The sequence below is a fragment of the Podarcis liolepis genome (genome assembly GCF_965112155.1).
Source record: "Podarcis liolepis genome assembly, chromosome: 3".
In the NCBI taxonomy this organism is placed as follows: Eukaryota; Metazoa; Chordata; class Lepidosauria; order Squamata; family Lacertidae; genus Podarcis; species Podarcis liolepis.
The window spans coordinates 75,861,983-75,884,617 of NC_139557.1; the positions used below are offsets into that span (position 1 = coordinate 75,861,983).

At 38.7% G+C, this 22,635-nt stretch overlaps 1 protein-coding gene across 4 annotated transcripts in view; it reads left to right on the top strand.

Annotated features, from left to right (window-relative positions):
• Positions 1–22,635, top strand: part of TTC13 (tetratricopeptide repeat domain 13) — a gene marked incomplete at its 5' end in the record, with an annotated part of 29,078 nt that overhangs the window by 710 nt on the left and 5,733 nt on the right. For 2 of the 4 annotated variants that reach the window (XM_083496684.1, XM_083496685.1), the window contains 16 exons: positions 783–877; positions 1,362–1,437; positions 2,924–2,994; positions 4,468–4,533; positions 5,576–5,668; positions 6,983–7,099; positions 7,909–8,019; positions 8,836–8,918; positions 9,438–9,579; positions 10,063–10,237; positions 11,354–11,510; positions 14,321–14,451; positions 15,202–15,334; positions 16,398–16,490; positions 18,822–18,905; positions 21,559–21,643. In XM_083496684.1, coding sequence (XP_083352810.1) covers positions 783–877; positions 1,362–1,437; positions 2,924–2,994; positions 4,468–4,533; positions 5,576–5,668; positions 6,983–7,099; positions 7,909–8,019; positions 8,836–8,918; positions 9,438–9,579; positions 10,063–10,237; positions 11,354–11,510; positions 14,321–14,451; positions 15,202–15,334; positions 16,398–16,490; positions 18,822–18,905; positions 21,559–21,643 — 1,712 coding nt within the window. Of the gene's footprint in view, positions 1–433; positions 456–782; positions 878–1,361; positions 1,438–2,923; positions 2,995–3,411; positions 3,527–4,467; positions 4,534–5,575; positions 5,669–6,982; positions 7,100–7,908; positions 8,020–8,835; positions 8,919–9,437; positions 9,580–10,062; positions 10,238–11,353; positions 11,511–14,320; positions 14,452–15,201; positions 15,335–16,397; positions 16,491–18,821; positions 18,906–21,558; positions 21,644–22,635 lie in introns of those variants that run through there. The other 2 variants (XM_083496686.1, XM_083496687.1) reach the window with 2 other exon arrangements.

Here is a 22,635-nt window from a genome sequence, read left to right on the forward strand (position 1 = left end):
TCTCGGCTGGCTAGAAAGCGGCTGTGTTGAGTGATGAGCTGCTGCTGCTCCTGCTGCTGCCGCCGCCTCCTCTCTCAAGGGGCCAAGCCGGCTCGTGCAAATTCACCTGTCAAGTTCTTTTGAGTAGCGGCGGAGAAGCGGAAAGCTCTTCCTGACTCTTCTCTTCGCTTGCCGCGCTCTGCAGAGTGTCATAAACCGAAGCCCTGAGGCGCTTTCAATGAAGCGAAATCCAACTCCGTAGGTGCACTTTAATTTGCCCTTGCCTTCCCCTTCTGATGTTTCATTGCGGGGACCTAGTATACAGTTAAACAGCAGCAGCAGAAGGGGAAGGCAAGGGCAAATTAAAGTGCACCTACGTACTTGGATTTCGTTCCATTCAAGAGCAAGGAACTAAAGTTTCCTTGCACATTTTACCTCATCTAGGTGCACACCTAAACATGTAGAGTGAATGCAGCGTGAGTGTTCTTTATTTACTGCATTTCCCCGTGTATAACACGCCCCCGTGTATAACACGCCCCCTATTTTTTGAGACTCCAAATAAAGAAATCCCCCATATGCAATATCCTTGTTAAACTTGAAAAAATAGTCTTATACACAAAAAAGGTACGTTTAGCCTTTGTATGGCATCCCATAACACAAGGTGCAATATTTGAACGATTAGCCTAGAAATGTTCTTTCCGTGTGAACAGTTGTATAATTAGCACTGCCTTCCTTAGTGTCCAAATTCTGTAGCCGTTTTAAGCTGAGCATACCAATTAACAGTGAAAATGTTTCCATTTTAGATTCTTCTTTTTTGCACTTTCATGACTCAGACTGTGAACTACAAAGGTCTCCCTCTTGTGAATCCCTGCTTTCCCTCAATACTGAAAAACTTTTGGTATGTTTATTTGTTCACTGTGTATAGCAAGGAGACTGCTGATGAATTTTTGCTGAAGTGACATATCTATTATAATGATCATAATACTTAAGAAATGTATTTATCAATCCAAAGGAAAGGAAATCAAATTTATTAGATTACATACACTGTTTGAAGACTGTAGAGGTTAAGATGCTAACAGTATTTGAACTATGAATATCACTGAAACTATAAATATTTTAACTTGTTTTAAAGAATATATGTTATTTTCCAGATCCATTAGAACCAGTTGTTCTTGCTTTATCTGGTGTTAAATTTTGATGTGATAAGCACTTTGGACCCAATCTAGCTAAGCATTTTTAAGTCACATGATTTCCGTGGTAGAATTAAGCCTTTGCTTGACACTGTTGCAGGGAAGTCATTGAGACTTAATTTAACTTTGGTTTGTTCATGTCCTCAATTTTTATTTTGGTGGTATTAGTTTAATTTGGTAAATGTTTTGCAGAGTCAAGCAAAGTCACTTGCAGAACAAAAAAGATTTCCATTTGCCACAGATGATGACAATACCAATGAAGAATTAGGTAAGAGGTTCTGTGTGTGGTTGGTGATCGGTAGTAGCTATATATAGTTGAATTATATCACTTATGAGTGCTGCAAAATGTTCTGAAAATAGTGGTACTGAGATCTAATAATCCTAATTCATTTTTAAATACTTGACCATGACTGTCCACAGAATAAAATTAAGATGAAGAGCATTAGGTTGTATTCAGTCCTGTCTGTGTGTGAGTGGACCAGACTATTACTTATGCAGTGGGAGTTCATGGTCCCCTCATCCCGCTTCACCCTGCCTTCCTGGCAGCCCTCCACATGCCTGAAAAATCTGCTCTAGAAGGTTGGTGTGCTGGAGGACAGATTTTGGAGGATGGTGAAATTCCTGTCACAGGTTTGGAAGGCTGCTTGTGTAACATTGGATTCTGCCCATTGACACTTATAAAATAATTCATTTTTGCATTCTGTCCTCTTAACCTGAATTCTCCAGTGTTATGCTCATGCTGAGTCTTTATGTAATAATTATTGTGGGTAGATTCATACATGCAGTTGGATGTGTTAACCATTTGACTTTTATCTTATCTTTATAGTAGAGATAACCACATAGGTAAAACACAAACACAGGCCTGCACATGTGAATCCAGCTTCACTTTTAACCTGTCACCAATCTTGCTTGTTCCAGCTGGTTATAGCATCCATCCTGGAGTTGGTCTTCTAGTCTAGTGGCATTGCACTGCCACTCTGTCATTATCCTGTGAGCATTTTTATTTACACATAACACTGGACTTCTCTGCTTCCAGTGGTACTTTAGTCAACTAGTTGTAAGTATGTCTACTTGGAAGCAAGTCCACTGACTTCAGTGGGGCTTATTCCCAGGTAAATGTTTATAGACTTGCCTTCTGGAGCAGATTTACAGGGCTCACAGGGGATGTACAGGCAGGGAAGGTCCACTGCACAGCTAAAACTCCTTGCAGTAGTGATGCTGTTTAATGGGAAACCACATTAAAGACTTAAAGACACAGACTTTAAGATGGAGTGGCTTTCCAGGCTTTCTCAGTCCTATGTGGAGAAGCTAGGTTAATATCTTTATTGAATATTTCTATGGCTTTATCCAGATTGCCTGTTTGCACTTCAGTTACCCCCATAGATGCCAGAGGTTGAATCGGGGACCATTTAAATGGGTGGGATTGGAATGTTTTTCTTTGTTGCTTATTGCTGCCAAGTGGAAATTTTAAATTACCCAAAAGTGTACAGTGATGCAAAGTGTGGTTTCAAGCCTTGGGCTATGCTTTACAGGAAAAAAAATCACTGAATATTTTAAATGTTGATACTTTAATGAAACGATTTCCTTATTATTATGTTGTATTTGATAGCTTATGAAATAACTTCTATTCAAAACTCTCTTTTCAGAAATCATACCCCTCAATTAAACTCTTTGGCAGGTATTCAGCAATTCTTATATGCATGGCAAATGTGGAATTCATAACGTAACACTAACCTGTAACACTATTTTGACAGCTTTCGCTTATGTATTGATTGGCAGTGGCCTTTATGATGAAGCTGTGCGGCACTTCTCCACAATGCTCCAGGTGATTTTTCACTCCTATTACATTGCAGTTTTAGACTTAGATAATAGAACTCCCCAAGGTAGAATACCTGCCTTCCTAGAGAAGAGTGACAGATGGCAGAAACTGCTTAGCCTATGGGTAGACAAACTAAGGCCCAGGGGCTGGATCCAGCCCAATTGCCTTCTAAATGCGGCCGCAGACAGTCCGGGAATCAGTGTGCTTTTACATGAGTAGAATGTGTCCTTTTATTTAAAATGCATCTCTGGGTTATTTGTGGGGCCTGCCTGGTGTTTTTACATGACTAGGATGTGTGCTTTTATTTAAAATGCATCTCTGGGTTATTTGTGGGGCATAGGAATTCGTTCATTCCCCCCCCCAAAAAAAATAGTCTGGCCCCCCACAAGGTCTGAGAGACAGTGGACCAGCCCCCTGCTGAAAAAGTTTGCTGACCCCTGGCTTAGCCTATATACTGTAACATAATTGAAGATGGATGGATGGAATGGAAACTTGAATCTATAAAAGGGAAATGGGTCTGAGGCAGAACTCCTTGAAGGTAACAGAGTTAAAAATGTAAACAGAAGGATATAGGTTGATGTGAAGAAGGATTTGACTGTTATGGAAATGTTACATGGGGAGGCAACTTAGCTTAGCTTGACATGCAACTTCTTGGGGTCTTGATAGGAAAATTTCACAAACTATAATCAAGCAGGCATGTCTACTCCGAATCACAGCGCAGTATGATTACACTATTGTAAAGGTTCAGGCTGGAAGGTTTTGGTAGGTTGAATTCCTTAGTCCATAACTGCTGCAAGTCTCAAACTAGATATGATATGTGTGTCCATGTATGATTTTGAGTGGGGGAAATGGCTGGCAGAGAAAGAGTTCAATAGTGCTACTATTCTTCTACTCAAATTCACAGCCACCTAAAGCTGATTTTAGTGGCAGTGGGAAATGTCAGCAGAACTTGGCACATCACATATAAGTTCAATTCCTTCAGACTCAAACTATATGACTTTGAAAAGCAGCTCTGCTGACCTAATCACCAGAACACTTTTCACTTCTCCTGTTGTATTATGGAAATTTTGTGTAGCTGTAATTTATGCATTCATGTACCAGAATGTATTATTTAATATATGAATATGAAATGAGATTTGTAACTACAGTATAGCAAAGAAGAGGTCTGAAATGAGCAATGGTTTTTAAAGTAATAAAAATGCAGAGGTTAATAAGGAGTTTACAGAGACAGTGCAAAGACTAAAGGAGCACACACACTCCACTCCTATAGTAGTTTCCCCTTTTAAGCATCTTCTGTGTAAAACTGCCCACCAGGCTGCTCTTTAATTGTATGCATAAGCCCAAAGTAACTCCTTAGAAATGCAAATGAATGTGGATGAAATGCATGAATTTTGGCTTTGGTTATGTATGATGGAATGTAGCATTCACTATTAGGACAAGTGGAACCTTCTAAAGATTGTTTTATTTTGCTTCAAATAGGAGCAACCAGAGCTTGTTAGTGCAATTTATGGACGAGGGATAGCATATGGAAAGAAAGGGCTGCATGTGAGTATAACATTTTTAAAGCCGCACATGATAATGAATTTCATAATATATATGCATTCACCAGGGCTGGCCTAAGGCATTTTGGTGCTTGAGGTGAACAAAAAAAAAAGTCACCTCACCTGGTACTCAGAGAATAGACTGCTCCTGAACCTGGGGCCTCTATTTGTTTCTTACAGTAAGCGGTTAAAATTGCAACTTTGCCTAAGACAGAAGATTTGCAATAATGAGGCGGGGGTTGGTATTGGTTGGTTCTAGACAGCCGTGTGAAGGATTCTTTTTTCCTTCAGGATTGTTGGGATCAGACACTGCTGTCACTCTCTGCACATTTTTAATGGACAACATCAGTTGTGTGACGTTTCCTTCTATTCAACTCCATGACTCCATACTCTCCACTTCCAGGGAAGCAGTTCCCCCAGCAGTGGTCATGGCACTCTAGCCCCGGGTAGTCAACCTTTTTATACCTACTGCCCACTAATGCATCTTTATTGATGTTAAAATTTCCTTACCACCCACCAGTGCTCGATGGAAGGAGGATTCAGCTTGTGCCGTAGAACCCCCTACTGCCCACCTAGAATCCTGTAACGCCCACTAGTGGGCGGTAGGGACCTGGCTGACAACCCCTGCTCTAGCCAATGATTTTTGCTCAAGAGGAATGTACTTATTCCAAACCCAGAAGTTATTTGTACAGTCCCTTCACTTCCGATTGCTTTTTAGGATACATACTATTTTTGCAACTACAATAATGATAAAATATAAAGATTTTTATTTCCCTTCTACCATCTGAGGCAGTTGCCTCATGGTGCTTCATGGGCAGGCCAGCCCTGGCAATAGCAGATTCATGATGGTCCCATAGTAACTGGAATACTTAGCCTTGTTTGTTCTGATGTTGCATGTATGTGACTCTTAGCACACATCAAAATATTCCATGATGAAATTTTGATTCACTGAGTGTTGTACCATTTAAAAATTGTCACCATAACCTCCCTATGACTAAGCATACATTGTTACTTACATATTTCTCTCCCCCCCCCCCATTTTTAAGGATATAAAAAATGCAGAGCTAGCTTTGTTTGAGCTGAGCAGAGTCATTAGTCTGGTCCCAGATCAAGCTGAAGTGTTTGAGCAGCGAGCAGAGGTATTTCTTCCACTTTTAAAAGACTTTCTGATGTCTATACCTTATCTATACCTTATTGTTATTTTGTTTATCCAGTTATTTTCTGTATGTTTCTATATGTTTATTGTTGAAAGTTCTTGGTCATATTCCTAATAATATATGAATTAAGATTTGATGTTAATCAATATACAGCTATCAATACATTAAGATGTTTCCAGTACGTTTCCGAGCACAATTCAAAGTGTTGGTGCTGACCTTTAAAGCCCTAAATGGCCTCGGTCCAGTATACCTGAAGGAGCGTCTCCACCCCCATCGTTCTGCCCGGACGCTGAGGTCCAGCGCCGAGGGCCTTCTGGCGGTTCCCTCATTGCGAGAAGCAAAGCTGCAGGGAACCAGGCAGAGGGCCTTCTCGGTAGTGGCGCCCGCCCTGTGGAACGCCCTTCCAGCAGATGTCAAAGCGATAAACAACTACCTGACATTCAGAAGACATCTTAAGGCAGCCCTGTTCAGGGAAGTTTTTAACGTGTGATTTACTGTATTTTTGGTTTTATGGAAGCCGCCCAGAGTGGCTGGGGAGGCCCAGCCAGATGGGCGGGGTATAAATAATAAATTATTATTATTATTATTATTATTATTATTATTATTAAGACAAAAATAAAATAGAATAAAAATACCAAAGCTACTCACTCTCCTGAGGCAACGTTCTTCCGCTATTTCATCCAGCGGATTCACGGGACAGCCCATAATATCTTGTGCTGTATTTACCACGCTCTGTAGGCGCTTCCTATCAGATGATGTCAAACCAGCGTACCACACCGTGATGCAGTATGAAAGGACACTTTCTATTGTTGACCGGTATTTTATTTCTATTGAAAAGCATAATTACACTAGTGTTTGTAGCTATCAGCCTTCAGAGGGTCCGTGAATGTCATTAACTCTTCATTTTCTTTGTTAATGTATAGAAGGATGCTTGTAATAATAGATGCAACAATTTTCTTATAAGCTATACAGATGGGCTTAGAAAAATTTTAATAGAAAGAAATACGTCATTTCAGTAAAACCCAAACCCACTTTTTCTCCTTCAGCCCTTTAATACCTGACAAAATTAATAGGTCTTAGTCTGCTTTTTAAAGTTAAATAAATGTAATGTAATATATGCATGTGCTCCAATCAATTTTAATGTACAACATTTTAATGTAAATAATGCACTTGTTTCATTACTCAACGCAAAATTAATTTTTTGTGCATAGTTATTACATATTGCAACCTAAAATCATTTTGAAAATGAAGGATTATTTGTACAATCTTGCTCAAAGTATTATCTTGGTTTTACAGATACTGTCTCCTCTGGGTCAAATGAGTGAAGCGCTGGCTGACCTCACTAAAGCTATTCAGCTAAAACCCTCCGCACGACTTTACCGACACAGAGGTACTCTTTACTTCATATCTGAGGTTAGTTTTCAGTTGAGCACCTGCAGAGAATGAGCTGGGATAGGTGCTTAGTCTCAAGGGTCATATTTGCAATGTATTATAAGCTACAAGCTATTCTATCTATCTCCTTTAAAGAGAACTGAGTTTGGGAGGCAGGGGGAGATCGCCTATTCTCTTGCCCGATCTCTTGCAACAAGATAGCCTTACAGAATCTGTATGAGGAAACAGGTTCAAGTATTTTAGACTGAGAGAAACTGCTGATACATATTTTTGTTCAGCACCTATTTTTGCAGGAAGGGTGTACAAAAGCAATTTTCGTGATGATTTTTTAAAAGCATATAATTTCTTTATTTAAGGCACGTATACACTACTACTTCTTTAAAGAGTTCAAGGCAGAACACAATTTTTTTTTTAAAAAAAGTTTCATTCTTTTAGAGCACCAACTTAGTTACAAAAGTATTATTTCAAAAAGTAGAAGGAACAGCTGATATCTGTAGAGATTTTGGCAGCAGATTATTTCTGGGGACTTTTCTTGACTTATTATCACTCCAGTTTCTTCAGTTACCATAATTTAGGTTGCTTTTCCCCTGGAACCATTATAAAAATAGAGGGAACATATTTCTTTTGCAACCTACTGAATTCAGTGAAACTCCCAAGTAATAGGTCTAGGATTGTAGCCCAAGACCACCATAAACTGTTTATTTCCTTTTAAGAGTTAATAATTTTGTGATATGGAAGGCTTGGTATCCTGTAACTACAACATTGTTTGTGTTGCCTTTGTGTTCGATCTAGCAGTTTTCTGTCTGATGGAAGTTGTTTTTCTGTCACAGGACTATTCAAGTGCCCATGAAGACTTTCAGAACTCCCTTGAACTAAACAAAAACCAGCCTATAGCTATGCTTTACAAAGGTTTAACATTTTTTCATAGAGGACTTCTAAAGGTAATTATTTTGAATAACTGTGCAATTTCTACTATATGTGTGATGAACGCATATGCTTGTTTGTTTGTTTGTTTGTTTGTTTATTATTGAATTTATATACTGCCCTTTAGCTGGAGGTATGTTACCATTAGTAATTAACAAAGTCTGCTTTATGATTGTTCCAATCCAGAGTGTTTAGCCTTATCTACTCCAGGTGTCTTTCCAAAGGTCCAGACAGGGGCCTTTACATAGCTTTTCACAGCTGTTAGTTGTAACAGAGTTGTTTAATGAGAATGGAACACTTTTGACATGTCAGATTCAAAATGTTTCAGCAGTAACTACCTTAATTTGTATCTAAGAGACTTCACAGTAACATAATTGTATCAAATAATTACATGTATCTAATTTATCAGTTGGCATTACATCTATTTGAGTGTTTGGATTGGTGCTTAAAATATCTGATAAATAAATATAGAAGAATCTAGAGAGATTTTAAAGTTGTTTAGTCCCCCACTCCTGTCCCTGATGTTAGTTATTTGTTGAGTTTATCATTTGGTTGATAAACCTTAGGCAAATTTGTGATAACAGAAATGTATATTAGTAGATTGGTTGTGTGATCCTAAGAGAGACTAAGCTTTTTGACATTTCATATTTCAGTCTCTGAGGACATTTTTGCACATGCAGTTATAAATATATTGTCCAATGTATTGCCTTGTGTTTACCTGTACAGATCTCCCACAAAGTATTTCCATAATTATTCAAAAATCCCAATAGGAATCTTAATCTTAATAGCACAATATTTTAATTAACAAGAGTAAATGGTTGTGTTTTACCCAGGAAGCTATTGAATCATTCAAAGAAGCCCTTAAGCAGAAAGCAGATTTTATTGATGCATATAAAAGTCTGGGGCAGGCCTATCGGTAAGCAAAATGCCTTTACATTTCACTCTTTGACCCTCAAATGTGAATTGTTTAAGGAACATATAGAAGGGAGGTTTTCATCCAGACTGTGTTATGCTGGTTTGTTAAAATGTTCGGATATCACTTTAGTGATATTATATGAGACTGAAACGTAATTCCAATAATTTAATGAGGGGGGCAAGTTATTTTAAGATTACTTTGGAGTAAAAAGACTTCCTTTGCCTTAAATAATATATACTTTCAAAGTCATTTTCCTGACTGGTCTTTTTATATCTTAAACAGATTAAATTAGATTATACAGTCAGATACATATCTACTAAGGAGTAGGAACAATTGCGGCCTAATATTCAGTACATGCATGTAGGATTGCTGCTTGAAAAAAATCACAGATTTATTGTTTAAAATATTTTTAATATGATACTGATTTTTAGAGCCCACGTTGGTTAATTTCAGTAAATAGCAACTTAGCTAAATAAACATTTTAATTGCTGTTTTTTTGCTATTTATTTATCACTTTAGAGAGCTTGGTAACTTTGAAGCTGCTACAGAAAACTTTCAAAAGGCACTGATGCTAAATCAAAATCACGTTCAGACAATACAACTTGGGGGAATGATGCTTTATCATCATGGTAGCCTGAATGAAGCTCTGAAAAACTTTAAGGTAAGCAATTGTGACGAGTTACAGCAGTTCCATCATATATACTCATATCTGTCTGTGCTGTGTGTGGTTATTATATATGCAAACAAACATACATACATAAATGAGACACCTTTAGGCTACTAAGCTCTCAAATGTGCATACAATCACAAAGACTTTCATGTTCACTGTCATATATAAGAAAAGTTGCAGCCTTCTTGAGGGCTTCCTTTAGATTGAAAGACTGTCTTGAAATTTTTGTCCAGTGGATAACAGTAGAAATGGACTGGACAAAAGCCTTTCCCCTGTGGAAGGTTTCTGCTTGTTTGTTTTAAAAACTGGCACATCGCTTCTCCTTTTCTTATAACTTCCACATAGACTCAAGATGGCTGGGACAAACTACTTTTCTACTGTCGTGGATGTGTGGATAAAGAGTAAATAAAGATCTGTGGTTTGTTTATCTGCAATCTCACAAATGTATTGATTATTCTCTTTTCAATTTTCTAGAGGTGTCTGCAACTAGAACCATATAATGAGGTGTGCCAGTATATGAAAGGCCTTAGTCACGTTGCTATGGGGCAATTTTATGAAGGAATAAAAGCTCAAACTAAAGTTATGTTAAATGATCCTTTGCCTGGTCAGAAAGCTAGTACAGAGTACCTGAAAGTGAAATACCTCAGAGGTAAGTTGCTGCTAATGAAATATTCATTGTTTCATACCCAGATCCAGGACTTTTTTCAGCTAGAACTCAGTTCCGGCACCTCTCGGGTGGGCACCATTGCCATTATAAGAGAACAAGGTTCATGGTGTGTTCCAGCACCTCTTTTTCTAGAAAAATAACACTGCTGAAACCTATGTTAACTTAAGTATCAAATTTGTGCACATTTTTTAAAAAATTGCTGTACGTACTGTATTGTGAAATTCTTTACAGCTTTCTTACCTCAAAGAAAACATAGCAGAAAGTTTTTTTCAGGTTTACATACGGTGGTAAAAAGTACTTATTTAGGCTTGTACATCAATCCTAGCTATCCATGAAATTTATTGCTAATTGGCATGCCCTTTCTCTAGATTTGTTTTTAATTTAAAATATAAAGTTATGTATATGACTACTTACGTAACTATTGGCTCAGGATATTTTTTCCTTAATAAAGACTGAATTTGTGCAGTTGTCCATATGTACCCTGATCAACTGCATACAGTTTGCCAAAGAGTTAAGTATGTATTTCAAGGAAAAGGAGACATATTATTTTAATTATTTAGAAAATTTATCCCCCCCAAAATTCTTCAAGTGGAGTACATTGAAATGGCATTGTGAAGTTGTAAGGTTTAGTGGTTGCAGTGATGAAAGTTCCTCACTTAAAGAATCTCTGCTAATGGAAGAAATATTAGGGAAATGATCCACAAGTTTATACTACTTTAAGGAAGTACAGTGCTTTTGTATGGAAAGGTCCCCAGTTACAGCATGTAAACAGTAAACAGTGACATGGTTGCAGTTTGTGTGTGGATTTGGGGGAGGGCCATAGATCAGGGGCAGAGCATGTGCAGAAGGTCCCAGTTCAATCCCTGGCATCTCCAGGTTGGGCTGGGAGAAATGCCTTTCTGAAACCCTGAAGAGCCACTGCCACTTAGTGTAGACAAGACCAAGCTAGATGAATCCAGCTCAGTATAAAGCAACTTCATATGAGCTCCTTACGTATTTTTCTTCAGCACTGCAGATTGCTTGAAAAGCATTTTGCCTAGAGATCATTTAAGCTGACTTGCAGGAAAAGGGGCTAAATGATATTTACTTCCTTCACAGAATATTCTCGCTATCTGCATGCCCACCTTGATACCCCACTTACAGAATACAATATAGATATGGATCTTCCTGGGAAGTTTAAAGATCACTGGGCCAAAAATCTTCCTTTTCTCATAGAAGACTATGAAGAACAGCCAGGACTACAACCACATATAAAGTAAGTACAGTGGTGCCTCGCAAGACGAAAATAATCCGTTCCGCGAGTCTCTTCGTCTAGCGGTTTTTTCGTCTTGCGAAGCAACCCTATTAGCGGCTTAGCGCTATTAGCAGTTTAGCGGATTAGCGGCTATTAAAGGTTTAGCGGCTAAAAGGCTATTAGCTTAGCGGCTTAGAAAAGGGGGGGGGAGCACAAAAAAATCGGAACACTCGCAAGACGTTTTCGTCTTGCGAAGCAAGCCCATAGGGAAATTCGTCTTGCAAAGCAGCTCAAAAACGGAAAACCCTTTCGTCTAGCGGGTTTTCCGTCTTGCGAGGCATTCGTCTTGCGGGGCACCACTGTACCGTATTTTTTGTTCCATAAGATGCACCTGACCATAAGATGCGTGTAGTTTTTAGAGGGGGAATGCAAGGGGGGGGGGAATTATTTAAAGGGAGCGCTGAGCAGAGCCTGTATGCATCCCAGGCTCTGCTCAGCGCTTCCTTTCACAAGCTGCGAGGAGCGTGTGTGAGGCACTTGCAGACTTTTCCTCAAGGAGGGAGAAGCCCCCAAGAGCCGCACACACGCTCCGCGCAGCTCTTTAAAGGGAGTGTGGCTATCCCAGGCTTTTGCGGGAGGTGGGGGAAGGGACAGAGGGGCTGCCCTATCCCTTCCCCCACCTCCCAGAAAAGCCCAGAGGCTCCCCGTACCCTGAAGAGGCTTCGCACGGCTAAGCCAGAAGCTAGAACAGCAAGCGGGAGCGCTGCGCAGCGATCCCTCTCACTGTTTTGGCTTCTGGGATAGCTGCGCAGCCTGCATTCGCTCCATAAGACGCACACACATTTCCCCTTACTTTTTAGGAGGGGAAAAGTGCATCTTATAGAGCGAAAAATACGGTAACTAAATTTACCAATTCTTGGGCTCTACTGGAAATGTTTGCTAGTGGTAGTTCAAGGTTTAACTTTAATCGCATGGCTTCAAATACAGTCTATGGTTTTATAGAATGTGTTTGTAACAGGTACAAGTTGATTTCTAGCCTGCACCAACTCCAAAAATGTGTTCTGCTGAAAATGGACCTATTGAAAAAAATGAACTACTCTGAGTATGACTTAGTCATAACCCTTTATGTTTTTTGTTGTATTTCAGATTTCTAGCACCAATTTCCCAATACTAGTTTCTTGCTGTTCTATACTACTTTTATACTGGTTTTGTGCTGGTGTTGGGTTTTATGTTGGTTTTACTGAGTTAGTTTATGATGTTTAATATATGTTGTTTGGTTGTATTATTGATCCATAACTTTTTAACCTGCCAAGGGGACTTAGTTGGTGGACAGCATAATGAGTAATATTAATTTATCGTCCATTTTGTTCTTGAAACTTCTTGAAACCAAATATCTCAACAATCCTAGAGGTCCAAAATAATGAAAAGCTAGTACAGAAAGTGGCTTCATTGTTCTACAGTATGCCCTTTAGTCTGTACTATAAACAACAGTTTCTGCAAATGTTTCTATTTATTTTTCTTATTTTTCACAACAATTCAAATTTTAAGGTGTGTTGTGGCTCTGGAGCTGACATTTCACTTAAGAAAGGCAACTCTGGATTATTCTTTTTCCCCCCAGTTGTATTTCCTCAGAAGCTGAGGACTCTGTATAGTATGTGACATTCCTGCAAATGAAAGAATTCTGGAAAGCAACTCGATGATCTCTGAAACAGAATTTCTTAGATTATTTGTTAGAGGCTGCTTAACTATTGGTTGTTCAGAGGGCACTTGGAAGTTGTGATCTTGGTATTCTTGCTGGCAGGATAAGCAGAAGTTAAGACTCCTTTAGATGGATGTGAACAGGCGGTCCTTGACCTTTCAATATGTTTGTTGGACTCCATCAGATCCCGTGACTTCTATGGTTTAAATACAACAGATAACAGGGTCACTTATATTACAAAATTAATAATTCCAGTCCAACACAGAGCCTTTATGTTACCCCGACTGAATATTTTCCCCTCAGCTTTCATCAAGGGCAGATATTTAAACATCTCCAGAAATGATAGACATTGCGGATGTTTTTCGAATGTGCTGGACACTGTAGAAGGTATTATTTTCTAATGTCCATTGTACAACCAGCTATGTAAATGCTTGCTATCCTCTTTTTTTTGGGTAGTCTAACATCATGGCACAATGAAAATATCATATTATATTGGTCTGACATTAACCCAGAAGTAACTGCCAGGGTGGCTGAGTTTTTGTCAGTAGTATCTCTTAGAGTGGGAAGAAACTCCACCGAAAATCCTCGTTATTAAATATTTTACATGCCTGTTTATTTGTATATATAAATATATATATGGATGTTTTATGATGGCCTATATTTGCAATGCCTAATAAAGGTTTGGCAAAGTAAGTCTCAATCAGAAAAGAAATAGCACAGTAGTTTTCCTGTAGGACTAATTGCAGTCGTTAACAGTCAACAGGTTTACCATATCCATTGGGTCAATCACCCATCTCCTACTATCCTTATGAGAAAAAACCCACCCCACCCTCCCACTATATATAAGGGTCTAGTGACTTCTGTTTCAGTGTATCTGAAGAAGTGTGCATGCACACAAAAGCTTATATCCAGAACAAACTTATTTGGTCTCTAAGGTGCTAGTGGACAAATTTATTTATTTATTTATGCCCAAATAGAGTTATAAAAAGGAAAGCTGCAATAAACCTTGGCAGGGGTTGGTAATCTTAAACCATATTTCTAATGTTTGTCTATCTCACGGGCTGCTACTAATATAGAATCTATGTAAGAAATCATCTTGATATTTAATCCTGGCTTTATTTGTGATTTTAAGGGATGTACTACTTCAGAAATTTGAAAACTATAAACCCGAAATGCAAGAGATTATATGTGTTGCTGATCAGTTGGGTTCCCTAATGCAATATGAGACCCCTGGATTTCTTCCAAACAAGAGAGTACATAGAGGTACACTGGAAAAACTTTATTGAAATATGGAATTAAAAGTATAATGGCGCTTGCTGTGATTAGCATTGGATATTCAGCAATAAAACATGCTCTATTCATATGGTAGTTCAGCTTATTCATACATAAAAGAAAACTACTATTACAGTCCATTATGTACTGTAAAGTGTGAATACTTAATGAGGCAGCAACCTCCAGTGATATTAAATATTAGATCCTATGCAGTCATCCACTTGCATCTCTTAGACTGCAATTCTATGCTCACTTACTTAGAGAGTAAGCCTTACTGAACATAGTAAGGGCATGCATAAGGTAAAGGTAAAGGGGCCCCTGACCATTAGGTCCAGTCATGACCGACTCTGGGGTTGCAGAGCTCATCTCACTTTATTGGCTGAGGGAGCCGGTGTACAGCTTCCGGGTCATGTGACTAAGCCGCTTCTGGCGAACCAGAGCAGCACACGGAAATGCCGTTTACCTTCTTGCTGGAGCGGCACCTATTTATCTACCTGCACTTTGAAGTGCTTTTGAACTGCTAGGTTGCCAGGGAATTCGAGCCGCCGCGGGGATTCGAGCCGCCGACCTTCTGATCGGCAAGTCCTAGGCTATGTGGTTTCACCCATATAGCCACCCGCGTCCCTCAAGGGCATACATAGAATTGCACTATTTTGATGCTTCAGCTTCTGCCTCACGTTTAGATGTCAAGTATAAATGTGAGTGGGCTTCACTGGTAACCTACTTCTGTTTGTTGTTCAGCAATGGGGCTAGCTGTGATAGAAGTAATGCAAGCTGTACAGAGAACGTGGGTGAACTCGAAAGTACGAATTAATGGAAAAACCAGGCTGATGCAGTGGAGAGATATGTTTGACATTGCTGTGAAATGGCGAAGGTAATAAAGAAAGAAATCTAGTTTGTGAATTATTATTAATCAAGAGTACTAAACTGTAGGCTAAGCAAGTATTGACTTTATAAAGGCAGAGGCAAAGTGAACTGAGGAAGTATTTATAGATTTTTGTGGTTCCTACATCATTACTTCTGCTGTTGATTACATGATTTATAGCCCTGTCTGTGTGACTACTTCACAAAACCTATTTAATTCTTCTAATAAGGGCCATCCCTGGAGGCTGGAGGCCACAGGGCAAATCATAGTGTTTGGACCTTCCTATACTGCTTGACCCAGGCATGTTGGGTTTTTCTTTTCCCCTTTTCACAATGCTTTCCTCCCCCTACTTCACCCCTTATGCAAATTCTAATTTTACATTTCTTAGTAGTATGCCCATTGTGTATCATATAGGGCGATGCATAACTTGAATCTTTAATCCAACTTCTTAGATCAAGGAACAAAAGTTCTTTCTCCTTGCAAACTAAAGTAAACAAAGTTAAGTCCATTATTTCATTCCTCTTAACATTTCAGATTTGGTTATAGCAATAGTTGTACAGAACATCACCAAGATAACCTTGGTTTCCTGAAGAGCTAACCAGTTTTGTAAGATGTAAAGGCTCAGTGATTCTCCATTCTCTCTGTCCTTCCCATTCTCTTCCTTGGCAGTGTTGCCAGCTGTCTTCTGAATGCAGACGTGTTGCAGTCGGGCCCCAATCCTCCTCCTATGCTTATGTTTTTGCAACTGTAAGAGGGCTTCCAGGTCAGCATTTGGGGTGCATTCCCAGGCAGTGCTGCTGGCCATGGGTTTCATTATTGGTGCTATGGTGAGGTCCCCCCCACCCAAAGTCCACATTGGTTGCGCAGGTTCCCACCACCACCGCCCCACATCCCTTAGGAATTAGTTTGATTCTGATCTCCAAGTTAATTTCCTCTAACTCTTGAGGTTAGCCCATTATTGTAGGTGGAAGAAAGCAATGAAAGCTTTCTTTAAAAATAGATGAAAAAATTAAACCTGAATTAATACAACTACCAAATCTGTAAGCAGTGTTGATGTTGTGTCTCTTTACAGGATAGCTGACCCAGACCAGCCTGTACTGTGGTTAGACCAAATGCCAGCTCAAAGTCTTAGCAGAGGCTTTAATAATCACATCAATCTAATCAGGTATGATGCTTTAGTGAAACCTTGTTTGCATAAGAAATTGTGCCAGAATCACACATTTTGCACATAGGAGTTCTCGGTGTTGGGATTTCTGAACTTGTATTCTGACATTTTCTTCTTCAAATGGGTATGTAATGTATTGCATGTTTTATAGCCCCCTTTAGATATTTCTTTTTCTTTTCCTGAGGAGCTGGAATTGTACATCTACACTGTTTTGGAGTCCAACAAATAAATCCAATATCTTTCAGTACTGCCTTCTGTTAGGTATTTTTCCTACACAGAAACCCACAGCTACACTTAAAATCTTGCCAGGCATTTCTGAAAGGTAATATATGCAGCACAACTGATTCATTATTGCATTATGCTTCATCACAAGCCCACTTCTCTTCAAAGCATAGCTTAGCAATTGTTGTATGTTCCCTCTTCCCCTATACTACAAAACAAGATATCTGGTATTAGAGCAGCCACAAAGAAGGAAAGGCAGAGAACACTACAAAAATATTGTCAATCACAGGGGTTTAGACTAAGGAGCATATATTTAAGCTGCCAAAGTTTGTAAGTTTCCTAGTAAGAACTTGTTGCATTCTTGCTTTGACCAATTACTTCTATTTCTATTTCTTTGTCCAATCTTTACCAATAGCATCAACCTTTCACTGTACAAGCTGGAAATTTTACACTCAGTTTGGGTCCTTTCGATTTTTATTTCCTTGACTTCATTTATATTCTTTAACTAGATCCATATCAAACTTTTCTGAAAATCTAAAGTCAAGTTCTAAAATCTGCTTGGCATAGATATATGCTGACTGCATAACTACAAGGCCTACCATGAAAATGTGGTAACTTCTAATTCACTTGTAGACTCACTGCATTCTTACTAGATCCATCATAGCTTATTTTGTAGTGTGAAATGTCTTGTCATCAGCATAGAAAGTGTTTGACAGGCAGCAATGGGTTGTGCTAGAAGTGGAAAGTTTGAATAAATAATTTGGAACTATGATTTCTCTGCTCCTTTTAGAAAAAAAAATATTCTGCTAATATGATTCTTGCTTTTCCATTTACTGCATTGATGAATCTGCCTTAAGCTGCCACTTTTTTCCAGGCTTCTTTTCATCGCTATTATTATGCAGTTCTTGTTTAGTCATAGCAGGTTTAATTAAACTAATTAAGCACCACTGGCTCAGGTAAGTGAAATTAAAGACAAGTGGCCTAATTAACCCCTGTGATTGACAAGTAGCTTTGTCTCTTGGTATTTGCGGCTATAAAGCTTGCTCTATGAAATCTTGTTTTGTAGACTTGGAAACGAGAAGGGACTTCAACAAGTGCAATAATGGTATGTAGTTTTGCCTTTGGTATATGTGTTTGTGTGGCTAGCTGCGCCCTAGACATATCTTTTTACTGTTCATGAATGTTTGGACAATTACATCAACAATATTCTAGATGGAAAACAAAAATTCGTGTTTGCAAGCAGTGCTCAGAATGAAAATTTAGCTGGAGAGTTTAAATAGATATAAGCAAATATAATCCAGTGGGCATAAATCTTGAAATGAATGATCAGTGCATGAGTTTTCATTCATTTCATTTCAATGGCTCTGGTTTGGGGGAAAATATTGATGAATTATGGGCAGTCTGTGTAACCATATCCTGAGCAGGGCTGAAAAGTTGTATTAGGTGAAATATTCCCATGCCTGAAATGATTACAGCTTTCCAGTGCATGCATAATGTTGAGTAGCTCAATAAGTTCAAAGGGCTCAAGTTTAAGACTTCAATATTATAAATAATTTTTTATAGATGTAGGACCTAATAAGTATTGCTCCCAGTTTTCTTAAGTCTGCTTGCCTGTAAAGACAACCTCAGTACAGAAACAAAATAAAACTCAAATTAATTTTATATGGTTACATCTTTTTTCTTCTAAATACTAACATTGACTCTTGTCAGTTTAATATTTTTAAAGAGAATACACAAATTATCAAAGATTAAAACTGTGTGGTACAATCTGCTATTTGTCAAAGTTGCCTTGTAAATATCACTTGAAAAATGTTCTGTTAACAGTGCAATCTATGCAAATTTACTCAGCAGTAAGTTCCATTATTTCAAAGTCTCATTGAACCCAATGAGTCTCATGGAACCCTTCTAAGTAGAAACACACAGATTTTTGCTATAACATGTGCATAATGCTTTGCAATGCACAAAAGTTCTCTGGCAAGTAGAGTCCCTTGAACAAAGTTTGAACTCCAGTGTTTTACCACATAGAAATCATATATGTACTTTCACAAATGGTATGTAAATGCTTGCTATCTGTTTAATGTCCCGTTTTAAAAATGTTCTTCTCTGCAGGGGACAAGTTGTTAACATAAGATATCTGGAATATTTTGAAAAGATGCTTCATTTTATCAAAGACAGGATCCTTGTTTATCATAGGTAAATAAATTCTTCCTTTTCCTGCATTAATACGGCAAATTTTTATATAGTGTTCAAGAATTAGGTGCTGCACAGTAATATTTAAAACAACCTGCCTGCAGGCTTACAATCTAAACAAGATGAGACCATGGGGAGGGAAAGAAGAGATTAGAACCAAATATTTAGGAAATGGTTTGAAACATTGCATAAACAATTGAAAAGCAGAAGGGTGCAGATTTCAGGTGTCAGTGAAGTTCAGAGAAAAGAGAGCAAGTGATGATGGAAACGTGAAATAGAAATGACTTGAGATTTTTCAAAGAAGAAAGCATTGGCTGAGCAAAGATAATAATGCAACGGGAGAGAAAGAAAAAGGGTGACAGATAAGGAGGGGCCGAAAGGTAAAAGCATAGTAACGAATAATTTCTGATAAGGAGATGAATTTCAATAAATGGATGTAACGCAGGAAAAATATGGGCAAATTGAGATACAGAATAAACCGAATGGGCAACAGAGTTAAGAACAGAGAGGAGAGGGTGAAGCTGAAAAACTGGCAAACCAAAAAGAAGCATGAGAGAATAAACAAATGCTTTTCCAGTAGCAGGAGACAAAACTATCAAAATTTAGCAACGTTGAAAACTTGGACGTTGGCAGTTCTGACTGTCAGATTGACTGTATGCAGCCAGGAGGCTGAGGCAAGTTTGAAGATGATGAAGGAAAGGTGTAAACTATGGTCAGGGAAAGCCAGGCCAATGAGAATGCTGAAGAAGAAGATTTTAGAAGATCTATTTTTGTTATCAACATAGAAGAGAATGGAGTAGCAACAGAAGGGGAAAGAAGACTAAAAAAGAGCCAAGAGAAGAAAACTAATCTGTATTTATTGAGATAATTGTTTTTTAAAAGTCTTAACAGGAGAGAAGATGATGAAGAGTAAAGAAATGGAAGCATGAATGTGTAAGGAGTAAAAGCTGAAGAGCAGCTGGAGTGTCAAGTTGAATATGGGAAATGCCCTTGCTCAGTGGTGAAGCTCACTCAGTGACTATGAAGATGCCACTTTATTTCACCCTAAGAGTCAGTCACTGTTCCAGAATCCTTTAAGGGTGGGGTAGAACATACATATATATTAAGATTACAAATGAAAATAGAAAGATGGAACAACGGGTCAACATATATATTTTTAACACAGGACAATATCAGGAAGGGAAAGGTGTAGTAATAACAGTATGTACTGCTTCAGTCTGCCTTGTTCAACATAACTCTAAACTATATTTTAGTTATTGCTATGGAAATAATCATGGATGAGCCTCAAGTTCCCATGCTGCTCCTGTGGAGCAGCTCTGATGAGATCAGATGTGTTTGTCCCAGTTTGGACATAATGGTAGACTGTGGTTAGTTTTAATGATGGTTGAGGTTGCCTTAATCAGATAAACTGTAGGTAAAACTAAGGGCAGTTTAGCCCTTTCATACCTACTGACAACCATGATTAGTTAAAAATGGAAGCAAATGATTTCAGTGTCCTTGCAGTCACATCAGAGAAGGGGACACGGGCTCATTATAACATTAAACTATAAAGAGTGGTGTAAACAGGGCTGTGTTCTCGCCCAACTCTCTTTAGCATATTCTTCTCCCTGTTGCTCTCATATGCATTCAGCTTGACTGAAGACGGTGTGTTCATTCAAGGAGCAATGGGGGTCTGTTCAATCTGGCATGTCCCTGCACCAAGAAAAGTGCAGTGGGTCCTTATCTGAGAGACATTGCTTGCAGATGACACAGCCTTGACAGTGCACTCTGAGGAAGCTCTACTGAGACTCAGCAACTGTTTTGCCCAAGCCTGCAGGGAGTTCAGCCTTACCTGACAAAGACTAACATCCTAGGAAATTGCAAATACCAAGATGAAGGTCTACCAGACTTGCATGTTGAGCATGCTGCTTTATGGAAGTATGTTGTGGGCAACTTACAACCATCAGGAGTGATGCATCAATGCCTTCCATATCCACTGTGTCAGGAAGATTTTGGATACCACATAGCAGGACAGATTTTCAATCAAAGATGTGCTTTCCTAAACCCACATTCCTAGCATGCTTGCACTCCTGTCTCAGCAGTGTCTACACTGAATAGGTCATGTCCACAGAATGGAAGATGGCAGGATCTCCAAGGGCATGCTCTAAAGGGAGCCCACTTCAGGCACTAGGCCCATTGGCAGACCAACTCTGCCAACAATGTCTACAAAAGTGATATGCATGAACCCTGCCATGTGGGAATCCCTTGCAGATGACAGCAGTGCCCGGAGACAGACAGATAGGTCAGTATCCATAATGATGATTGGTGGAGGAATGACCATTGGGAAGAGCGCAAAGAGAAGAAATCCCATGGTGCACCTGCATCAGCACAACCAGACACCTTCATCTGCCCCAGCTTCAGTGAAACATGTCTCTCCTGTATCTCTCCCTACGCCCACAGCACACTTTTCCATCGTCTCCCAAGACACACGGATGCCAACCAGGATTAACTTTGTATATAAATAGGTTATCTTGTATAGGTTATTTTCTCAGTAACATAACCTAGGTATGCTAAAAAGCTATTGTGTTTTCTTGTTAGAATATGTTCACATTAATATAAAAACTAGAACAAAATATTTAATTGAAATTCTATTGAACCTTTTTGTCTAACCATTTAGTGCTAATAACCACAAAGAACTAGTAGACGTTCGAGAAGCTCTGGAGCAAGTGCAAAAAGTAGAAGATCTTCTCCCAATAATGAAGGTAGTCTTTCTATCTCTCTCTCCCCCCCCCCCCAATTCCTCTCCCATCCCGCAAAATAACTGTATTTTTGTTAATATTAGAAATAAGATTATGCAAATAACATTAGTTAGTGATGATCCTTCAAATTTCATGTGAAAGTGGAAATGGACTTAAAGTTACCATTTTAAACTTGGATATGATTTTTTTCTAGTACACAATGAGGGTTTGCTGAGGAAGGTCATTTTGCAAGGGAAAGCTCACTAAACTCCAAGCTAGGTTTCTGTGTATTACAGTGTTTTGTAACAAATTGTGGGTGTTTATTAGTGTCTCTTGGAATGATGAAGGGGTTTTTAATTGCAAAATTGTCCATAGTAAAGAAAATAAGCTCAATGGATCTTACTGCATTTTAAGTAATTACAAGGAAGACTTAACAAATACCGCATAAATGAATAGATACAAATAGCATGAAATGAAAGAGGTGAATGACTTTGAGTAGGAGGCCAACACTTCATTTTGTCAGAGTGGGTCATGTGTTACTTATTCATAGGGTCAAACTGGCAGAATTTCACAATTTAGCAACCGTTTTAGCTAAAAATAATCCCCTCTGAGATTGAATGTATAACCTTGAGGGTGCTGTTTTCTATTAGTTGAAAGCAGTTAGCTGAATAATTCAATAATTCTCTAAAGACTGTTGACAAAATGGTTTTCCTGTGCAGGTCCTGACTTCCATGTCGGAAGAAGAATGTCAACATGCATCTGATATTTGAACAGGAAAATATGAAATAGCCCAAGTATCAACAACTAGGGCAAACTATTATCTCTTCTATGTTTTTAGCACATCTCTGTTGTGTGGTATGCCTAAAAAGAGCTCTAATATATTTGCATATGTTTAGGGAGGCCATAGTCCACAAATAGCAAACCTTCCTTACTTTCAGGAGCCCCCCTGAGTGCGATAGGTGAAATTCTTTTAGCAGTGAGAGAGAGAAATGCATGTGAGATGTAAACTTTAATGG